Below are 22,811 nucleotides of genomic sequence, written 5' to 3'. Positions count from 1 at the left end.
AATACAGGACCACGAGAACTGAATCGAACTGGATGATGCGATTAGGTGAACACTAAACATTGAACTGAGCTGAGCTGAATGATGTAACCACGCCCTGTGGTCCTTTTATAGGTTGTCTTATTCTGTATTTGATATCTCTATGGCGGAGATGAAGTTAATTATTTATTTTTTTATTTATTCATTTATTTTTCATTTTTCTTCCATTATAAACAATGATGAATAGTAAACATAATGTGACCTCACTGGTTGGTGCACTTTAGTGAGTTGTACTAGTTTTGTCATCTGATTTTGTTATTAGAAGACATTAATGTCTGGTTGGTTTTGCATGAAATATTGTTTTGTGTTACCCAGAACATGCTACGTCGCTTTCTTTGGTAGATGTTTTTTTATTTATTAATGTACACGGCACGCAGTGCCTTTTACCTTAAAAAGATATATATTTAAAATAATATAAACACTACAATACAATGTGAAAAACTTCAAAATTAAATTGAAAAGTATTATGTTACATAAATACTATATATAACATAGCAGTATTGTATAAAGAACATATTTAGATAAAAAAAAAATTAAATAATACAATTATTTTGTCTCAAAAAAAATAATCGAACAATACTAATAATTTAACTTTTTTTTTTTTTTTAAATAAGTATACACGTAAATATGGTACACAATAGTATATTTCATATAAACTAATTTAGCGTAAGTGTGTAATTGAGCTATGTACGTTGCACTCACACGTATGAAACATTTCTTATTAGGTAAACGAAAAAATAATTTAACTTACCTCCCCAATGTATGTCCCAATTTCTGTTTGGATCAGCTCCCTTACAGAAGAAGGTATAATCTGTTCTTGTTTTCCTCCAAAGTCTGTTCTGCAAATAAAAAAAAATTGAACCATTCACTAGTATTACTTTTTTATTCTTTATTTATTGTTTTTAAAAACCCGTTAGGGTGGTATGATTTAGCTGTTGTTAACGGTATGGAGTTCCTACCCCGTTGGAAATTGGCAAAATTCACAATTTTGATGTTTGATGCGTGAATTTATTACGTGGCGAATAAAAAATTAATTGAATTATGGCTGCAATTCGAACTACATGCTAGAACTGAGTGGCTACGTTGAGCTGACTTGTAAGGCTGACTGTTCAGGCTAACTGGTTAGGCTGACTTGGCGTTTCCACACCATGTAGACCACGTTCCGTTTTTATTCATATTTATCTGGTAAAAATTAAATGTATACTCCAAATAAATCCTGTTTTTGTAATAACAGCATAAATATGTTAATCTTGTTTTTCTTTTTATGGTTATGTCATACCATATTTACATACGATAAACTTACAAATTATTAAAAAAAGAATGGCCAACGCTCAGGCGCTGAAGTCTTTGTGGGCATTTTTTCCAAACTACGGTTTTTCTTAATTTTAAGATGTATTTTTTAAAGTGTATTTTTGCATGGAAAATTCAATGTTTTGCAAACTCAAATAAATTTCATGAAATGATTTATAAATCTACTATTTACAATTTAAAAAAAGTTTGTTATTTTGAGTAATAAATTATGGTTAGTATAATTTATGAGTCTGTTACTAGGTGCATTTGATTTATCTCACAGCTGTTTAAAAATATCAAAAGCAAAACTTCATATATTTATCCAATCAAGTGGCATTTTTTGGCAGCTAAGCGCATTTCCTATCATTTTTATTTCTCACATTGTATGATACCTTCTTTTTTCTGATTAAAAAAGAAAAGTCTCGAGCAAGTAGAAGAATTTGTGTATCTGGGAAGCATGTTTTCAAGAGATAGAAGAGTAGAAAAAGATGTTGAAAGAAGAGTGAATGCGGGCAACAAAATGAACGGAGCACTAAGCACAGTAATTTCTAATAAAAATATGTCAATCGAAGCTAAACTGGCAGTGCACAACGGAGTTTTAGTCCCAACACTTATGTATGGAAGTGAAACATGGAACTGGCAGAGGAAGGATGAAAGCCGAGTGAACGCGGTTGAAATGCGATCTCTTAGACGAATGTGTGGGAAATCAATGTATGACAGGGTTACGAATGATGAAATCAGGCGAGAGTGTAAATCTGAGACAAGCATAATTGATAAGATTAAGAAAGGGTCTCTGAGATGGTTTGGTCACGTAGAACGAATGGACGACGAAAGAATGGTAAAACAAGTACATATGGCAAAAATGAACGGCAACGTTAGACGAGGACGACCAAGGAAGACGTGGCATGATCAGATAAACCAAAATCTTAAGTCTGGTCATGTCAAAAGCAGACAGAACCGAAGGGCATGTATGACAAGATGTATGAATGTGGAAGAGACTAGGATTGTATGCCAGGATAGACGTGTGTGGCGGTCCATTCTCTCTGCCTACCCCTACGGGGAAATGGCGTGATGGTAGTAGTAGTAATAGTAAAAAAAGAAAAATCAAAAGATGTTCCTAAATTTGTACTAGGATTACGACTACCATGCTATTTTTCCGCGCGAGAAGGCGGAGATGATAAATATGCAGTAAAAGATATTTTCATCATACATAAATTATGTTGTTTTAGATGTTCTCTGTAGCTCAATCACAAATAACTATGGACGTGCTTTAAAACATGCTAATCATTTGAGCGATCACAATGAACAATAATGAACATGCTTAAATTATCGCAGTCAGTGTAATCTCTAAGTCAACGCTCATGTCAGTTTATTATTTGGTTTCTTCGTAAATAAATACAATTCTCTGTCAAAAAAACGGAATTTACCATACAATAAAATACAATTTATTGCATTTGCAAAAAAGTAAGGAGTATCTTTAACAAAAAAGTAAAAAATAATTTACGATTACTATGGCGACTGCTTTTTTTGACATTTGGCTTGCCAACCGCTAACTAAATGCAATAAATAGCATAGTAAATAATTAAAAAATAATTTCCATGTTTACACCGGTGAAATTCAAGTATATAATTGCTCAGCAGGATTATACGTCGCGAAACATATATATATCGACATTCAATATTAGTTGTTCCCGGATGTTTCATTGTGATCGCGAATACGATAAAAAACCATGGTGAGAAATTGGTATCCGTTGCTTATTAGCACGTTGATAGTTATTTATGATTGAGTTACAGATCATTATATGATAATATGATCAGATCTGTAAGTACCAAAAACGTGATAAGAAAGGCAAATCCTCTAATCACTATAGGACGAGGCGGACTAATATCTATTCGCTTTTTTAAATTTTTTACTTGTTATCAAATATGAACTAGTACAAGCGTATAACATTTCTCTTTTATTTATCGTCAGTTTGATCCACCTCACCAAAAAATCTTATTTACCCATTTTATTGTCTTTTGTAATGCTTAATTTATTATTGATTGATTTGGTGTTTATTTTGTAGAACTCCATATTTAAACTTATAATTAGAAATCATAATCGTATCGTATAATAATACATTTATGTTTATATAAATTTCCTCATAATATTTCAATCATGTTTTAAAATTAAAATGAACAGCAACAATACTATTGATATTTTTTCGACAACAATTATCTAAATTTACAAAACTATAAGGTTTCATTAATTATCTCACAATACATACTTGTATGTCAATAAATACTTACTTTGTTATATTTTCCCCGAAATTCAAATACAAATACCTAAATTCCCCATTACCTATTAAACACATAGCCTCACCCTTAACCATCGGTTTTTCCCTCAATTATGATTAATGTACATGCTATAGTTCATAAACTATTAGAATGGACAAACAAAAACTTCTTAACACTAAATGCCAAGAAATGCAATATAATACATTTCGAAACACAAAAGAAGAACCATAACATGAACATAAAAATAAACAACGAAACTCTTAAAGAACTAGGACATGTGACTTACCTAGGACTCACAATGGACAGACAATTAAAATGGACAAAACACATAGATGGACTCACTAAAGTAATGGCATCACTACATAGCCTCTTCTACAAAATTAAAGATTTTATATCAAGAAAGGAAAAAATTATGATGTACGAAGCCTGTGTCAAAAGTAAATTGAGTTACATGATCGCCTTCTGGGGAACTGGTAACAAGACAGACATAACAAGAATACAAAGACAACAAAATAAAATTCTTAAACTAACATACAACCTACCCTACCTGACCCCTACCACTGAACTGTACAAAAAAACACACCAGTTTGACATAAACTACTTGACTAAAATTGAGACCTTAAAAATTGTGCACAAAATAACACTGGGAAACATACAAGACGACGACATAATATTAGTCAAAAATGCTGACATACATAAATATAACACCAGACAACAAAAACACTATCATATTGAAAAAGCAAAGACAAACACAGGACAGTCAAAAATACTACATAATGGACTTAAACACTACAACGACCTACCTTACTACTTGAAAACTTTTAATGGAGACAAATTTAAAATCAATCTGAAAAAGCACATGATGACTGAACTAACTAGACTAGACGAGACATAAAATGACTAGACAATATTAAATTTCTAATGTAACCCTAACGGGTTTTTTAAAATTGTAAATAAATAAAAATAAAAAAGATTATTTTTAATTCCTACTTAAGTACCTTGAATTATATAACTATATAAGGACATTCAATCCAAATAATCTTCACATTCGTTTGAAAATGCCCTAATAAGGCGAAACAATTGTCACGAAGTTCTTATTTTTATATGTTTATATTTGTAAAAATAAAATAAAGTGTTCAGTAGACTCAAATCAGTGTTTGATTTCTTATTATAAGATTAAATTATTCTTACATTAATTTGTCGTAAATTGATTTTCCTACCCGCAATATGTTTAATTTTAACCGCGTATATCTGGTACGTTCTCCCAGTGCGATGTTTTGATTTCACGTATATTTTGAATGTGCATTGGTCACGAAATAGTTTGGTTTAGCTCTTACTATGAGGTGTGTGAAGACGTAGCCATCTGGGTTTGAAACTGGTACGATGTACCAGTCAAAGCTCTCAGCCACCTGTCTGAAATCTGGATTTTTGCTGGTAAGCAATTCATTGGCCAAGTACGTCACAGTTGCGGGTGAAATCCATTCTCTGGCATGCATTCCTCCTTCCAAGAAGACGGCTCTTCTTCCTTCACCGAAAGATATCTTTAGACCCTTAATAACCCGGTCTTCGTACGTTGTTCCAGCTTTTAAGACAGTCACTTTTCCTGGATATTGTTTTGGAAGACCATCCATCCAGGAATAAATGTTTTCAAGTCTGTGATAACTTGTCCACGTCATACTACCTCTAGATAGTGACTGCACTTTTTCTTCGTTAATTTTCCTTTAACAAAAAAATAACATATATTTGAAAACAATTGATATGCAGTTTTCATAATTAGGACGAATATATAAAAATAGAAAATATTGAACATCTTTGATTTCATAACATTATTTGCTAAAAATACTATGTAACAACAACAACAAACCATCACGACGTTTTCCCGTAGAGGTAGGCAGAGAGGATAGAACTCCATATTACTATTTATTCTTTGCATACAGACCTCGCTTCCTCTACATTCATACATCTTGTCATGCACGGACGCCGATTATTCCTACTCTTGACATGTCTATCTTCAAGTATTCAATGGACTTGATCGTGCCATGTCTTTCTCGGTCTTCCTCGTTTTTTGCATCCAACAACATTCGCATCGTAGATCCTTTTAGTCGTTTTTTCACTGTCCGTTCACTCTACATGTACAAACCAACGTAGCGCCCCTTTCTTGATTCTGTCGATAATGCATGTCTCAGCCTTCCACAGTTCACGAATTTCGACATTTGTGCACCTATCATACATCGTTTTACTACACATTTGCCTAAGAGACCGCATTTCAACAGCATTTATCCTATTTTCATAATTATTTTTTTCAATTCCATACTTCGCTCCCATACATTAAAGAACATTTTACAGAAGGGAATATAGAAGTCAAGGTATCCGCAGGGCTTATGACCAGTCATTGGCTGGTTTAAGTGGCCACTTTGCACACTGTGTAACAATAATTCAAACTAATGAATAACACTCACAACAATAAAGGTTTCAGCTCTTTAACTTCAGAAACGTCAACTGATAATGTAGATGTTCAAATAAAGGCAAAACGGTTAATCAACAATATTTTGAGTTTGTCCAAATTTTTGTAGACAAGGACTGGATTCAACTCCTTAGGGAGCTGTTTATATTAACATATTACAACAGAGATGAAGAACATTTAAGAAAAGGTAATATAGAAGTCTAGGCATCTACAGGGCTTATGACCTGTCAATGGCTGGTTTGTCAGTGGCCACTTAAACCAGCCATTGACAGGTCATAAGCCCTGTAGATGCCTAGACTTCTATATTACCTTTTCTTAAATGTTCTTCATCTCTGTTGTAATATGTTAAAATGGTTAATGTTACAGTGTGTTATGTGGCCACTTAAACCAGCGAATGACAGGTCATAAGCCCTGTGGATGCCTAGACTTCTATATTCCCTTCGGTAAAATGTATGTTGTCATATTTTGTATATATATATATTTTTTTATATAATAAAGAAATAATATGGTAAAAATGTTTTCCCTCTCTGTTGCAACAAATTTAAAGATAATAATATGTTTTTACCTATTTAATATTTTAGTTATAAGCACCTACTGACAAACTACAGTCCTGCAGTTCAGTTATTTATTTTTTTTGCATATGAATAAATAAATCAAATAAAATAAAATGAGGTTTCAAGAAAAAAATTGTTTGGCCTTAGCCTATTATAGAGCCAAATTATCGCATTTCCATAATGGGTTATATTTTCTCTGTCTTTTAATTTGTATGAAACAACCAACGATTGCGTATCGTATTGCAGTATCGTAGTATTGCAAAGCAGTTTAAAATTAGAGGCCAAAGAAAAAACAGTCGCTCGACAATCGAGCCATTTGGTAACATCATCAAGGTCCATTAAAGTCACACTGAAAAGTTCAAAATAGTTCTTTTTTTATTACTGGTCAAATTGATCGCTTTCAGTGCACTTTTTATTTATTTAACGAGTGAATATATGCGTTTGTTTTATTTAATAATTTATTTTGCATTTTGAATCAGTGGCAATTAAGTGTGGCAAAAAAAATGGAAATCGAGTTACGACAAATCGTGGTTTAACCTTTTGTCCATAAATTTGCGACATTACGAGACTACAATAATACTCATTATGAAAACGGCTCTATTGAAAAAATATATCATTTATGTTGATAAAAGCTGAGGCGCAGTAGGTTAGACGGCTAACTATGAAACTGGCGTCGCGGGTTCGATTTCCGGCTGTTGCAAGAAAGAAATCCAAGAATGATTTATTTCTCAATTGGTCTGGGTGTTGTGGTGTATTTTTCATAACTTCCTTCTATATTATCTCTTTCATTTTTGAAAAAGAGGCTTAGTAGGTTATTCCAATTTTTAAAAAACCAATGGGTATGTATACTTTCTCTGGAATGTACTCGGAAACTCATGCACAGAAATTGAAAACCAGAGGCTCTAACTAGTAAACCAAAATGCGGATAAACTTTTAATCAGTTTTAAAGAAAAATTCAAAGATTTGGAAAATACTAACTTTGGTACTCACTTTTGAATATCATTGATGAAAACTTCCACTTCCAATCCATGATCGTGCATTCTCCTTACAAAGTCATCTTGTTCGTATGGTGGAACCATCACATCCACGGGTATTCCAGCAGAGTTTGGCTCCGCCCAGAAGTCCAGAGAGAAGTCTTGGTCAAACAGATTCTCTAGGAAGGTGTTTTGATCTTTGGTTGTTGGTTTTAGCCTAAAAACCTTAAACCCATCATATCCGCCGCCGTCGGGAGCAGTTTGACAGATGTAAAATATGGAAGCAAGAAGGAATAAAACCTTCATCTAGAAGAATAAAAAATATATCATAAGGTCAAAAACAATATTGAACTGTGACATCATTTTATTTAATTGAAAGTGTTTTTTTTAGGAAAAGATAAAATAAAATATTTCTTGAATATTTTTTCGTTTTCTTGTAAATTTCGTTTAACGTTTTCCTTGCCATGAAAATGTACTTTACATAATATTATTGTTTTAATGATCTAAATTCAAAGATTGATTTGGTTATTTTAAAAACAATCAAATCATTTTAAATCCTTCAATTCGACAAAAATTAATTGCTGTCAAATAGTATAAAGAGCGCTTAGAACACACTTCATTTTATAAATCGAGTACTTATGTTATAGGACTTACAGTAATCCTTAGTTTTTGTTTAATATTAAAATAATAACACACTTATTTCTCTGGAGACACAATAAGTCCTAAAAAAAATGGTTTACATACGAAATCATTTGTAGGACATAATTATTTGCTTGCGAGAAATGTTTGAATGAAAAGTGTAAAAACGTTCCGAAATAACATTAAAAAATACTTATATTTGCTGTCATTTATTGTTTGATTTGAAATCCGTCGATATTTTACTCGGTTTTTGTTACATCATAAGTCAATACTGTCAAGGTTTATGTTTTACGAAATGAAATCTCTAGACCAAAACTGACAAAAAGACGTTCCTTCAAAAGTCTTTGAAGTTTATATTGGATCGGTGTATTTCACGATTTCATATTGGAAAAAACACAATGAAGTTAATAATTGATTGACTGTTTGGTTATGCGAATATTTTGACACAGCAGAGTTTATACGCCAAAACGAATTGTTATAAAGAAACAGGTGAAATCGAATTCTCTCAGTAAATACGTGTACCTTTAAACAAAATGTCAGCAGAATGAGATTTTTAGCAACTCGAATCGTATTTATATGGTCGATTATTATTATTGCAGTCATATCGCTGTTTTTGTGTCAGATTTTCTACTGTCAGACTCATAGGGGCTGATATACCGATATTGCCATTCAGGTTACATACAATCAATGTTTATGAGTCAGATAAGATTTTTTTGGAAGTTATATTAACATATTTTTGAATTTATTAGTATTGTGGAAAAAAAAAACTTGTGACCAGTTTCATCGCTTCGGTGGCGTCTCTGCTAGTCTTTTATTTCCATAATAAATTTTAACGAACTTCCATCAATAATGGTCACTTGCAAAATTAAATATTTTATTAATGGTGTATTGTGACACGCGTTGCGGATACCCCAGGAAAGCCTTAACTACCCCTGTTTCCCTTTTCTTTACATTTGTAGGATTAGGTAGTTGAGGGTTGGTTGGAGCCCCTACCTTAGTTAAAGATTGACAGAGAAGACATGAGGTTGCTGTTTGATGTTTATTTCTTACATGGCGAATAAGATACAGCACTTGGTTGTATAGGATACCACCTTGGTATCCTGGAGGAACATCACGTCGGAACAACGGGATGTGTTAAACTCACGTGGGGACGACGGGGCGTATTTAATTTGCGTCGGGGTCACTACTGTAGGATTGAGGTAGTTGCTGGGTGTGGTGATACTGTCCCAGTTGGAAGTTGTCAGGGAAGAGTCGAGGTTGCTGTTTGATGTTTATTTATTACATGGCAAATAAATAACGAATTATGTCGGACGAGTGTTACGTCGATGATGGGTTGAGGTAACTGCAATTGAACTACATGCTGGAGCTAAGCGAACTGCAGTGATTTTGTTAGGCTGCTGACTGAACGGGCGGACTGACGTTGGAGGCGTCCTGTGGTCTTTTTATAGACGACGTTTCTTTGTAGTTCATTTCTTCATGGTAGGAACGATGTGAATGTACTGTAGAACAATGTTCCCGGTTTAACTTGTAATCCTATAAGAGTTGCATTATACGAATGTATTGGATTCGATTAAAAATGATGACATCGCATCGTCGGTTATTAGTCCACTTCAGGTGAATTAATTTAACACGTGTGCGTCATCGACTATGGACTATGAACCCTACACCTCTATAGGCTTCCACGATCCTGGAACGCCGTCGATGACAATTATTCTTCGGCTATATTGAGAGGACTTTGGAGACGCCGGAGGAATCGGGTCGTGGTCCCTTGGCTAGTGTCTCAGACTCACGGCCCAAAGGTCCATGACTCAAATCCCACTCGACCCCAACTTGTTTCTCATTTTCTAATAGTGCGTTATTTACAACTCGTTGAAAGTGGCCCTCAAATGAGATATTTGGGTAGTGCATAAGAACCCGAATATTTATTTTTACATTTAAAAAATGTGGGAGGTGGCGAGAGTGCTGGCGTCGATAAGGTCCCGTGGCGGCGTATGATGATGTGGAAAATGATAAAATATGTATTGATTTATAAATATTAAAAAATGACCTTTTTTAGATACATAAAAAATGAAAGAATACTACCTTTCTTATTTTTTTATTTATACACAGCATACTAGTTACGAGGAGATTAAATTAAGCACAAGAAAATTTAACATAAGGCAATAAAATATGGTTAATTTCCTTGGGTCGGATTGTTTGAAACAAACAAACAAACCATTACGCCGTTTCCCCGTAAGGGTAGGCAGAGAGAATATAACGCCAGAACACTATCTTTACATACAGATCTCGCTTCCTCTACATTCATACATCTTCTCATGCACGCGCACCGATTATTCCGACTTTTGACATGTCCATCTTTAAGTATTTGTTGGATTTGGTCATGCCATGTCTTTCTCGGTCTTACTCTATTTCTGCATCCATCAACATTCGCATTGCAAATATTCTTAGCCGTTCTTTCGCTGTCCATTCGTTCTACATGTCCAAACCAGCGCAGAGCTCTTTTCTTGTTTTTTTTTTATAATGCTTGTCTCAGCCTTACATAATGTACGGATCTCATAATTGGAATGAATGAATTTCTAAAAATTTATGTATTTATAAGCTTTATGATTATATAATATATATGTCAAATCCAAAAAAATGCAAAATGTGAATCAAATTTCATTTTTTAAAATTTAAAGTAAATAAATTTAATATATTTCAGTTTTTATTTTTTTTAGGCACTGTGCAATGAAGAAAAATATTAGTTGATCTCTATCTTTGTGCCCTTATACCACTATTAAAACGCTTTGTTTGCCTGTGGTACTGTCACAGGCTGAAACATCAGGGGTCAGAGGTTCGAACTCCGCTCTATAACTTGTTTCCTATTATAACACGATTATTTACGGCTCAAATAAAATGGTACCAAAATTCAAGTATTAAGGTTAATCATAAAAACGCAAATATTTATTTTAAAAAGTAACATTGAATAATATACTATTGTACTTGTTCCGGTGGATGACGAATACAGTTCTGTATGTGAAATGGAACTAGAGTCCTAAATGAGTTTCTTAGGTAAAAATACTAAATACGGGAAATCCCCTCTCAGTTTGCGTACCATTAGCCTACAGTATTAACGTCTCAAGGTTGAATCCAGGCAGAGCCAAAGAAAAATGTTTGTTTAATTGTTAAATATTATTTTCATACTATTCCTTGTCCGCTCTCTAGTTGGAGCATATGGTGTTCACAAAGATCCTCTAAGTGTCTCTGTCAGCTGCCAGCTCCTGTGTATCCGTCCAAGTCAGGTTCGCGTCCCGTAGCGAACTGCCGACGAACAGTCAGCAGTGGACGTCCTAGACGTCGAGAACCTGATGGCTTACAAAGTAGGCAGCGTGGTTAAGGCTCTCAGAATGCATCCGCATATGACAGTTCTTCTATGACAGTTCTTCCGATTGGTTCATTTACGGTGACCAAACCGGATATCCTTCAAAGCTCTCATATCATTGGATGGTTCATATGAACCAGTGACGTCATGCAAAGTAGTGCGTTCTTATAATATTTTTTTTTCGTACATTTTTTATAAATTTTACCGTAAAATTTAATGCTATATTTTTTACCACGCGCAAGAAAACAAATTTGTATCCAATTTCCCGTAGGGCTGAAGTTCCTCATTGTGTTAGATACCTTTATCACTGCTTTGGAAATATATCATAATGTGGATTTGTATTATTTACATTTAAAAGATGATGCTCTATGCACCTCAGCATGCGGAAAGAATTATAAAAACGCTTGAGTAAATACAAAGTAACAAGGTTAAATTTCTTCAGGTGATATACTTACGCTCACGCGTCGAAAAAATAAATAAGTGTTCTGATATTCTGTGTTCTACTTGATATTATTTCAATATGAATCTAATCAACCTAAACAATATGTGCAATAAACAAACCAAAGTGTTACAGAAATTGTATTCCCTTTTTTACGATATAACCTTCACAAGCAATTTTGTTTGTAATATACTGTGAAGTAATTTGTCGTCTGTGTACCTGCATGAAATCGATTAAAAATAATCACTTTTTTTTGGGATCTTTATTAAAGCAGGTTAACTGGATTTTCAGGAAATATATTTTTTTAAATTACTTCTAATATGTACTGCTAACTACTACCTCTAAGGGTGGGCGGTGAAATTACATTCCTGCACATACCCGAAACTGTTTTAAAGACCATGAGTCTTCCTTTCGGTTTTACTCGTACTAGTAAGGATTTTTTTCGGTCGATAAACTAGTTTTTTTTTATTTTTAAATTGCGTCTGTCAACGGTGAAACTCACAGGAGTTCGACAAAGTGTATGTAGAGCCCTTTTTCAAATATTATTATTTTTCTTCATGACCATACTGGAAATACTAATCGTAGCAAAACTGTATTAACTTGTATCATTATGTCCATTCCAATAATTTTATAAATTTAATAACGTCAGATTAGTTTGTTATTATCATTATTTAAAAAAATTGTAACTCCGACGCCCTTCGTCATCAAAAAAAAAACCTTAAAATCATGCATGTAGCATCGCTTATTTAATTTTATTAACTACATCAATTTAATCAAGTCACACTGAAAACATTGCTAGTACGTAGGTACTACGTTTGACAATCTCAACACCGTGGGTTAGCAACACTACTTTATTTTAATGAGCAAGGATGGAGAAACGTGTATTTATTGACACCAAATATTTCTCCGATAAGTTGTAAAAAAATCATAAATTAATGCAAAATTTTAGTGATCGACCAAAATTTCGGTTCCGGACAGTTTTGGCCGCGATTTCGGTTTCGACAAAAATTGACTGAAATCGAAATGCCTTTGTCAGATGTATCAGATTACGTGATGTACTTGGGTGGAAAATTAACACAATTAGAGATATTGAATTGTTGTTTATTCAAATAATTAGTTATTGTATTGTCATTGTCTAACATAAAAAAATAAAACTAGATTAGTTAACAGTTCTAAGATCTTTCATATCTATGTTTATGTAATTCCTTTATATTTAATAAGTTTAAGTTCCTACGGCGATCATTGAAGAACTGTTACATAAAAGGCATATGTTTAATAACAACGAACCAAGAAGTGCTCAAAATATACCAATTTATTAATAAAATTTGTGCCTTTTATTTCATTGTACATTTTATTTAAAACTTACTATACTAAACTCGATGGGTTTAACAATAAAACGTCTAATTTTGGGTAGTTAAAAGTGACTTTTAACTTATTCAAATTAGTTTAGGTTTCAATTTCAGCCGGAACTATAAGAGAAGCCGAAATTCGGTGTTGATTTCAACTGAATCTTATCTTACACAATATTATTTTTGGTATGTGTATATATATTTACATATTTATACACACACAATTCTGGGTTTTATCCCAAGGGGGAGTAGGTATATTTTTATTTGCTTTAATACTTAACCTCAATATCAAATACATAGATGGCGCTCCAAACGCGCTAGCGAAAGCTTTCCTTGTTTCATGACATATATACAAAAACCAAAAATGTCACCGATATGGATATTCGCTAATAAGCGGAATGGGGAATGTTGTAGTATCTACATAAAAGTGGCCACTTGAACCCAACCTATGACAGGTCATGAGCCCTGTAAACACTCGAATATCCATAATCTTGAAACAAAAATTCTACCCATCTCTGTAGTGATATAAATAAAAATGAATCTTATCTTGTGAATCTGGCCTTGTTTCAGTCGATCATCATAAAATTGCACTTGTCATAGAAATAATATAATTATTTTGTGAGGTTTTAAACTAATGTGACGATTCCTCTTCTCTCGGCCTCTTGAAACATGGTGGTAAGAGAGTCCACCACTTCTAGGTTGTTTGGCAAAATTTGGTTTGCCGGAAGAAGAAACCCACTCGCTCCCTTGTCTCGCAACTCGTACGTGTATACCAGCGAGGTATTAAACTCTTGCTTAACCCAGTCAGTACTCAAACCACTAGCGGCATCTGAAAAACGGATACTTTTATTTATTATATAAATCAAAGACAAGTGATACAAACACAAATTCGGAATATCCAGTGGCCAGTTTCATCGCTTTAGCGACATCTTCGAGACTGGTATCTTTCAATATATTTATACATAGCACCTTTGAGGTGATTTTCACAAAAACGGCGCTATATAAATTATCCAAATACATATATGTATATATCAGAGGTAAGAAAAGAGAATTCAAAATTATATGAAAATAAATTAAATAAAGTTATTTTTATCTTAAAGATCATTATCAAAACTTTTAACAAATGAGTTGATTTAATGCTATTTTTTTTACTTTAAGTATTTTATTTTTAGTGTATTTAGTTAATTATTGTTAATTTAGTTATAATTAGTTATTATTTTATGTAATGCTATTTTAATAAGTCTTAGTATTTTTTTACACTAAATTAACTAAAATTAATAAACTAAATTACACTAAAAATAAAATACTTAAACTCATAAAAATAGCATTATATCAACTCATTAGTTAACCCGACTGACTTTATTTAATTTACTTTCATATAATTTTCAATTCTCTATTCTTGCCTCTGTTTTGTATAAATACATTGAACTGCTTAGTAAAGATACTAGTCTCGAAGATGTCTCGGAAACGATGAAACCGGTCACTGGATATTCCAAATTTGTGGAATTAAGTATCACTGGTGTATGGTTTATATAATAAATTAACTTAAATTTACTACATAGTTTTATTTGTTCAGTTTCTTGTACATATGTCTCAAGTCTCATCATCGTTCCCTTTCCGCACCTAATGGTGCATAGGACACTGCATTGGTACTCCAATCGCAGCGAATCTTAATCATTTTTGTTACATGAAGGTAAGATGATCAGTCTTACGCTTCAGATACCAGTCCAGGGACTATGAAATATTTTAGTGTGAAAACACCCATTTGTATAAATATTTCACATCAACCATGTCGGGAATCGAACTCGAAACCTCTTGCATTGCAGGCTAACACGCTGACCATTACACCATGAGGCCGACAAAATTATATGAAAGTTAATTAAATAAAGTTATTTTTATCTTAATGATCATTATCATGTAATTTTATTATTTTTTTGGGTTAACTAATGAGTTCATATAATGCTATTTTAATGAGTTTATGTATTTTATTTTTAGTGCATTTTATTAATGATAAATATAAGAACTTACTTAAACTTAAGTACATAATTCTTATTAAAAAAAAAAATCTTATTATTATCTTATTATTATAATTGTTTTAATTTTCATTCACATAGTGCATTCAATCACACAATCCCACATTTACTAAATCTCACGATTGTGACAAACCCTATGTGTAAAATACCGTCGAGTAAAAGAAAAATATTTTGCTTCTTACTAGTAGCATTAAAAATATTTTTTAATTTGTAATTTTTAATACCCGCAAAAACGGTAATTGCATTAGCCACGCCCCAAATATGTCACGATTCATGTTAATTTTGAATTTTGTTCCTAACCTTTCAAATTTTTAAAGAACATCGTCACGAATCTTAACGTCACAATTATCAATACCAAACACGTCGCGTTTTTCAAGTGGTATATTTTTTATAATATTTTTTTTAAAGTTATGTATGAAAATATTTCTCCACAATACCTTTATTAATTTTGAAAATACAGTTCATTATTTACATTTTATGCAGGAGGAGTAGTGTCAAATATTCCATATTACATTAAAGTAAAACTTTGAAAGAAAACGCAATGTAGAAAGAACACATTTCTTGGCTTAAAAGTTAATAAAAATGGTTCTACTGTAGTTCCGAATCCTTACTCAAAGCGACTGGAAAAAAAAAAATTGTTCAATAAATATGCAATACCAACTGACACTACATTTTTTTTTTTGCACCACAACAGGCCAGGAGGCCTAATTACAGTGGTGAATTACATCACAGAGCACCCAGGCTTGAGAAAAATCACATTTTAATTTTTGTGTTCTCACCGGGAATCGAACCCGGAACCTTCCGTGCGTGAGTCAAGCGTCTTGACCACTACACCACGGAGGCCGCCACTAGTGTATTTTTGGTAGGTCGGAAAATATTGTTTGATAGTTAGAAGCCCTATAATGCATTTTGTACAAGTTCGCTTCTCAAAAAGACATTGTTGAAATATCTACATAGAAACAAAATGTATGCATTTACAAAGATCCGTATTTCTAAACCGTATGCTAATTTGTTTTTTGGGATCAGGGCCTCGTAAGCTCCTTACAATATCTTGACCGACGAAGGGCTTTTGCAATTGTGATGGCATATTATGATTATTAGTGCAGTCATGAAAATTCAACCGATTGTTCTAAATTGCTATCAATGTGGTCTGTGCGGACTGATTATACATATTTATTTATTTAGTATTTCACAGTTTTAAAATGTACAGAGTTTATTTGTTTCAGGTCCCGACTAGCTAGGAAATTCCTGTGTTTAGAAAGGACCTTATTTTTTTCATGTGTTTTTTTAAATTTTTAATTTCATTAAATGATGCTTAATAAATTCAAAGAATAATAATAACATTAGAAAAAATCAATATAAATATAAATTAAAAAACATGCGAGTAATAATAATAAAAATTGAATCATAAAAATAAATTAGAAAATATGCCATTAATAGTAAATAAATGAGACACAATTATTATAAATTATAAAACATACCGATAATAATCAAAATTGAACCATAAATACACATTATAAAATATAAAATTAGTAACTAAGAAATTAAACAAAAATATAAATTGGAAAACATACCGATAATAATAAAAATTAAAGCTTAAATAAAATTTGAAAATATATCGTTAGTAATTAAAAATTGAAGAACAAAAATAAATTACAGAATATACCATTTATAATATTTAAAAAAATAAGATACGGTTAAAATACTAGTATTAAAAAGAAAAAAAACATATATAAAATGCGATTTTCACTACCAAACATGTCATTTTGAATATTTTTTGGAAAATGCAGTAGCTGGCAGTAAATGAAGAACATCGAAATTAAGAAAAAGACTGCCGGCCATCATCGGCTAACTTCGACTTTGTAGAGCGTCGTCTTTATCGCGCGAGCCCGGTCTCTCCATGAATATATGAATGACGCTATACAAAGCCGAAGTTAGTTGACTAGGCCAGCAGTCGACGTCTTTTATTTGCTGCCAGCTATTGTACAGTCTATTCAAATAATTTACACCCTCTTTTTTATGTGTGCGTAAAAAACTACCGCGTCCATCGCTCCATTTCCCCATAGAGAGTAGGTATCAACCAGGGCCCAGTAGGTATCAAATAAATTCAATCAACCTAGTAAATGTGTTTTACACATATAGGGTAAATGTGGCCTCACCAATAGGTATAAATCATTCTAGTGTGCCTACTAATTCAAATGAAATTTGTATGCTTACATGGTTTACGGCAGGTACTAACACATTAAAATAGGGTTATTAAACATTCGATCGCACTGAACAAAATGTTTTAAAACACTTACAAAGAACCTCTCCGAAATTTCCTGCTGCTGAATATTTAGTACCGAATCTTTTGGCCAAAGCTTCAATGGCTACGTTTCCTATAGCGACCTGAAAACATTGATAAAAATAAGTTTTTTTATCGACAAACATACGACTCAGATGCTGTTGATTGATTAGCAAACAAAACTTTACCGCGTCCTCATAGTTTCCAAGGTGTGTTTTGGTGTAACCGTATGGCACCATAAGAAGCTGAGAGTAGGAATGAAAGGAGATGTAGGCGATCAGATCTGAGCTTATGGACTTTATGTACGCAGACATTGTTGCAGAAGACTTTTCAGAGAAAGCATTTGTTCCAGCATACGTGTCAGATGAACACAAAAAACTGGTGCCAGCCTCTGAAAATTTCAACAAATTTTTTATTTATTTATTTATTTATTTATTTATTAACGGACATTGTCCATGTATACAATTTATAAGGTTTAAATATTACAATAAAAGAATAGTTTAAAACATTTTAAAATAAAAGAAAGAAGCATTGACAAACATAAGGGACATTGAGACAAGATCTGGACTATTTATTTAGTGCTCGTTTAAATCGTTGTAAACTTAAACCAAAAAAGTCCAGATCCTGTCTTGAGTTAACAATAGAACAAAGGCGGGTCATTGGAGAATTTAGGCCATAGTTTGTTCTATGCTGATCGATGAACAGTACTTCATTGTTTCTCAATCTACGAGTCGGAATATTGAATTTTACTTGTCCCAGTAATGATGGAACATCGATTATACCATTTAGTATGCCGAACATATATATGGAGTCAATATTAGTTCTACGTTTTTGTAGACTAGAAATATTTAACATTGACTCTATTTCATGTTTTTTTTAACTGCTATGATAATGAAATCGATTTCTTCTGAAATTATATTGTTCAACTTTGCGCGCTAAAATTAATACTCTGATGATAAAATGATATGGCTAATACATTTAATACACCCCCATTTTACAACATGATGAGCCAACTTTTATTCCAAGAGCGTATTTTTCAGTGTGAAGTATTTAAAAACAATAATGATTTATCAACAATATTTTGAGTTTGTCCAAATTTTTATAGACAAGGACTGGATTCCTAGTATGAGCTGGAGTTGCCTAGTATGTTTTTTTTATTTTATTTTTTTTATTCATAAATTTCATAAAAAAGTACATGTTTTTGTAAAATTCTAAACATATCTACTTTTACACATCTAGTAAATGTTATCACTGTAACTCTTCAAAAAAAGAGACTAACTCTTGTGCTTAAAGAGTGACTTACACGGTTTTAGTTGCTTATTTATAATAGTTTATTTAATTTTAAATACGAGTACATGAAAAGAAAAAAAAAACATAGGATTTATAAAGAAAAAAAAACATAAAACAATAATTCATTCATTCTAATTAAAATTTAATGTTGTTTTCACACGAGTTAAAAAAATTTCTTTATATTAACTTTAAATTTATTGATTGATATATTATTTTTAATAGTTTTTAGTTCATTAGAAAGATTATTATAATTTTGTACACCTTTGAAGACAAAGCTATTTTTACCATGACTTGTATGGAATTTAGGAATTTAAATATTATGTTGGTATCTGAGTGACTTATTCATTTCAAATTATTTTCTTTTTTCTTTTTTCTTTTTTATAAATTTGTATAATAGAATTCATTTTATAAAGAGTGTCTACTGTATGAACCTTAAATATTTTATATAGACTTTCCGTATTGAATGTTGAGGGTTTCTTTAAAATTACTTTAATAATTAATCTAATTCTATTAATATAATCTAATTTTATTTCTTGAAATATTTAAAGGAATAAAGATGTTCGAATATGGGCAAAATGATGAATGTTACACAGTGTGTAAGGTTGCCACTTAAATCAGCCATTGACAGGTCATAAGCCCTGTAGATGAATAGACTTCTATATTACCTCCTCTTAAATGTTTTTCATCTCTGTTGTAATATGTTAAGATAATGATTTAAATAAGGTTTCATCTTACGGTTCCATTTTGAATCCCAGTTTCTGTTCAAATCAGATCCAATGCAGTTGGAAGTGTACACCGTTCTCGTCTTTCTCCAAAGTCGATTCTGGGTAATTTAAAAACTAAATGTTAATTTATTTAGTATTTTGAATGGGATACTCGTGTTCATTTGATTTTCAAAAGTTTTGTTTTAAAACTCCACACAACCAGAAGTCAAACGAGAGGATGTATCCTGGGGTCTTCCACAAACTCTGAATTCGGGCAAAGAAATTTCAGGTTTTTGGGCCCCAAAATATTCAATAGGTTACCCAAACATTGCAAAACTATGACCCGGATTTAATTGAATACATTTGTAAAAAATTGGTTACTGGGTTTAGGTAGAAAAAAATCGGAAAATTTACTCAAAAACATTTAAAAATAATAAATGGTATAAATTAATATTGTATAACTGTATAATAAATTAACTAGTTGGTAGCAATATTTTTGTTTGTTTTGCATAAAAATGTCTGCCTTACAACAGGTCGTACCTTGTTAGGCAGACTAGACGTGATTCAGAGAAATCTTTTACTTAAGAGTATGTAGTAGATAAAGAAATGTAAGTTTGTTAGTTAAAATTCTTGATAGAAGTTCATTGTAATTTATTATACAAATAAAAGACGAGTGATACTTTGATCCACAAATTTGGAATACCCAGTGACTGGTTTCATCGTTTTTGCGACATCTTCGAGACTGGTATCTTTATTTAGGAGTTCAATGTATTTATATGAAACATAGGTTATGATAGATAATTCTAAATAATATGATAATTCAAAATGTCAAATGCCACAAAAGCAGATAAAAATCTTGAGCAATTTTAACTATTTGTAAAAAAAATGCCTACTTGATTTGGGTCCCGAGAACTGTCTTGAGATGGTCACCCCACCAAAGCAGTAAACTTGTTAATATATAATTATTTTTGCTTTAACTTTGAATTTAAATGTGAATATGTAATGTTTTATATGTATTTTATATTATTTTTTTAGACACTATTAGTAATAATATATTAAATCGTGTAAATGAATGCCTCGACACGGGTTGTGCCCAGTGAGGTATTCATATTTAAAAAAAAAGTTTTATGTAAAACCTAAAATGAAAAATAATAATAATAATTATTATTATTATTATTTCTTCAGACTGTTCTTAGGTTGGCGTTTTCTTACAAAAAATATTAAACAAAAATTCCAGGACATTAATAGAAACTAAAAAAATTAAAAGATGATTATACCATCAGAGCTTGACTTACGTTTGTGTGAGTGAACTGATAGCCATCAGGATTAAAAACGGGAAATATATACCAGTTAAAACTGTCCGCTATTTTTCTAAACTCCGTGTCATTACTTGTCAAAATTTCATTGGCTATGTAGGTGACAGTAGCTGGAGTTATCCATTCCCTGGCATGAATACCTCCTTCAAGGAAAACGTTCTTTTTGCCTTCTCCATTAAATATTCTTAAACCCTTGATATCCCGATTTTCGTCCGTTGATCCTCCTAAAACTACGGATGCCCTTTTATAAACCGTCGCCATATCGTTTAACCAGAGATATATATCATTTAGCTGGTAATATTTATCCCATGTCATGCCAGCACGAATATAGTCACCAACTGATTCCTTATTTATTCGTCTGAAAAATCAAGTAATCATGAACCTTCCACTAGTATAATAATTAATTCCAAAATAATGATAACAGCTACCCATTGTTCTGTTAAAGGAATTTAACTGGAAGGAACTCGTAATATTAATAAATAATAAAAATATTTGGCTGATTTATGTGGCGCCATTTTTGTGAAAAATCATCTCGAGGGCGCTTTACGATTGTATACTTAAACTTACATTCTAACTAAACGAAAGTGATATATTATATTTTATGATTTAAAATTGAGGGTATGATAATCTAAAGAATAAAGATTTTAGCTGGGATCTGAACTGACTAGGACTGTCGATGATTCGTAAGTTTGAAGGCTATTGGTTCCAGGCAAAGGGGCTAACAACGGCAAAAACACAATCGCCAAATCTAGTGTTTGGGGAGCGCAGGATTTCGGCAAGTTTTCCTCTTGAATCAGTTTTTTTTTTAAATTTGTACGAAATTAACTGAATTAAATATCAGAGAATGAATATTTACACTAAATTTGCGTATGTATTATATTTAATTTTCGAATAAGATTTAATATTTTGGAATAACTACAAATATTAAGGATCCCTTTAAAAATATGCTTTAGGAAAATGTTGATTTTTTGGCAACATGAAGGCCAATATTAATTAGATTAATTATTTGTATGGCCGTAAAAATATTTGATAAAGCTACCAAAAAGAAAAAGACAGCACATTTTATTAAAACGTTTTGGAGTGTTATTTTTTTAAAAATAAATTAATGTTATCTTTCAACTTGTTAATGTTAGGAAGATGTAACTGAGTACATACATGTAAATGTATTTAATATAAATATTTTAAGCACTAGGTATCATAATATTTTTACGGTGTATATTTTTTATTTATATTTACAGTTGGCAATAGTCGGCTATTTCTTAAAGTAAACTTTTGTTTTTTATGTTGTTTGAATCACTTTGTGTATAATGCTTAATAAAGATCTTTTATTATGTAATATAGTAACAGCGAAAATTGATGAGCTGTGTAATTGAAACTTACTTTTGAACGTCTTCGATGAAAATTTCAGGCAATAACCCAGCATCTCTTACTATTTTCGAAAACAATTCTTGGTCTTCAGGTGAAACCATAATATCCGTTGGCATCTCTGATACTTTTGACATGGACCAGATGTCGAATTTCCCATTGTCTTCCAGACTTTGGAGAAGATATCTTTGTTCGAGCGTCTTCGGCCACACCCTATATACTCTATATCTATCGTACGTGCCTAGAGCAGCTGAGAAGCACAGACTTCCAAGAAATATCAAACATATTGGGTTCATCTAGAGTTAGAGTAAAAATTAATAAATTGCATATTAGTTGGTCGAATATCAAATATTTCATAAATAATAGAGTTTCTTACCTTGACAAAATCCGAGAACATAATATATATATTATTTTGTGCCGATATATCTTATCAGAAC

General features: G+C 31.9%; 1 protein-coding gene across 1 annotated transcript in view; it reads right to left on the bottom strand.

Annotated features, from left to right (window-relative positions):
• LOC148284211 (uncharacterized) overlaps positions 1-22,811 on the bottom strand; it is a 28,555-nt gene extending 5,744 nt beyond the window's left edge. The window contains exons 1-10 of the mRNA XM_088242498.1: positions 22,751-22,811; positions 22,390-22,670; positions 20,989-21,367; positions 19,725-19,812; positions 17,888-18,090; positions 17,716-17,803; positions 14,024-14,211; positions 7,611-7,900; positions 4,940-5,321; positions 788-875 (exon numbers count right to left, since the gene is read on the bottom strand). Coding sequence (XP_088098624.1) covers positions 788-875; positions 4,940-5,321; positions 7,611-7,900; positions 14,024-14,211; positions 17,716-17,803; positions 17,888-18,090; positions 19,725-19,812; positions 20,989-21,367; positions 22,390-22,670; positions 22,751-22,771 — 2,008 coding nt within the window. The 5' untranslated portion in view covers positions 22,772-22,811. The remainder of the gene's footprint in view (positions 1-787; positions 876-4,939; positions 5,322-7,610; positions 7,901-14,023; positions 14,212-17,715; positions 17,804-17,887; positions 18,091-19,724; positions 19,813-20,988; positions 21,368-22,389; positions 22,671-22,750) is intronic.

This window comes from Micrasema longulum, unplaced genomic scaffold (assembly GCF_059751315.1).
Source record: "Micrasema longulum isolate JH-2025_06_02 unplaced genomic scaffold, ASM5975131v1 h1tg000141l, whole genome shotgun sequence".
Classification (NCBI taxonomy): Eukaryota; Metazoa; Arthropoda; class Insecta; order Trichoptera; family Brachycentridae; genus Micrasema; species Micrasema longulum.
The sequence above is the reverse complement of the archived record's forward strand: the minus strand, read 5'-3'. Positions and strand labels throughout refer to the sequence as shown.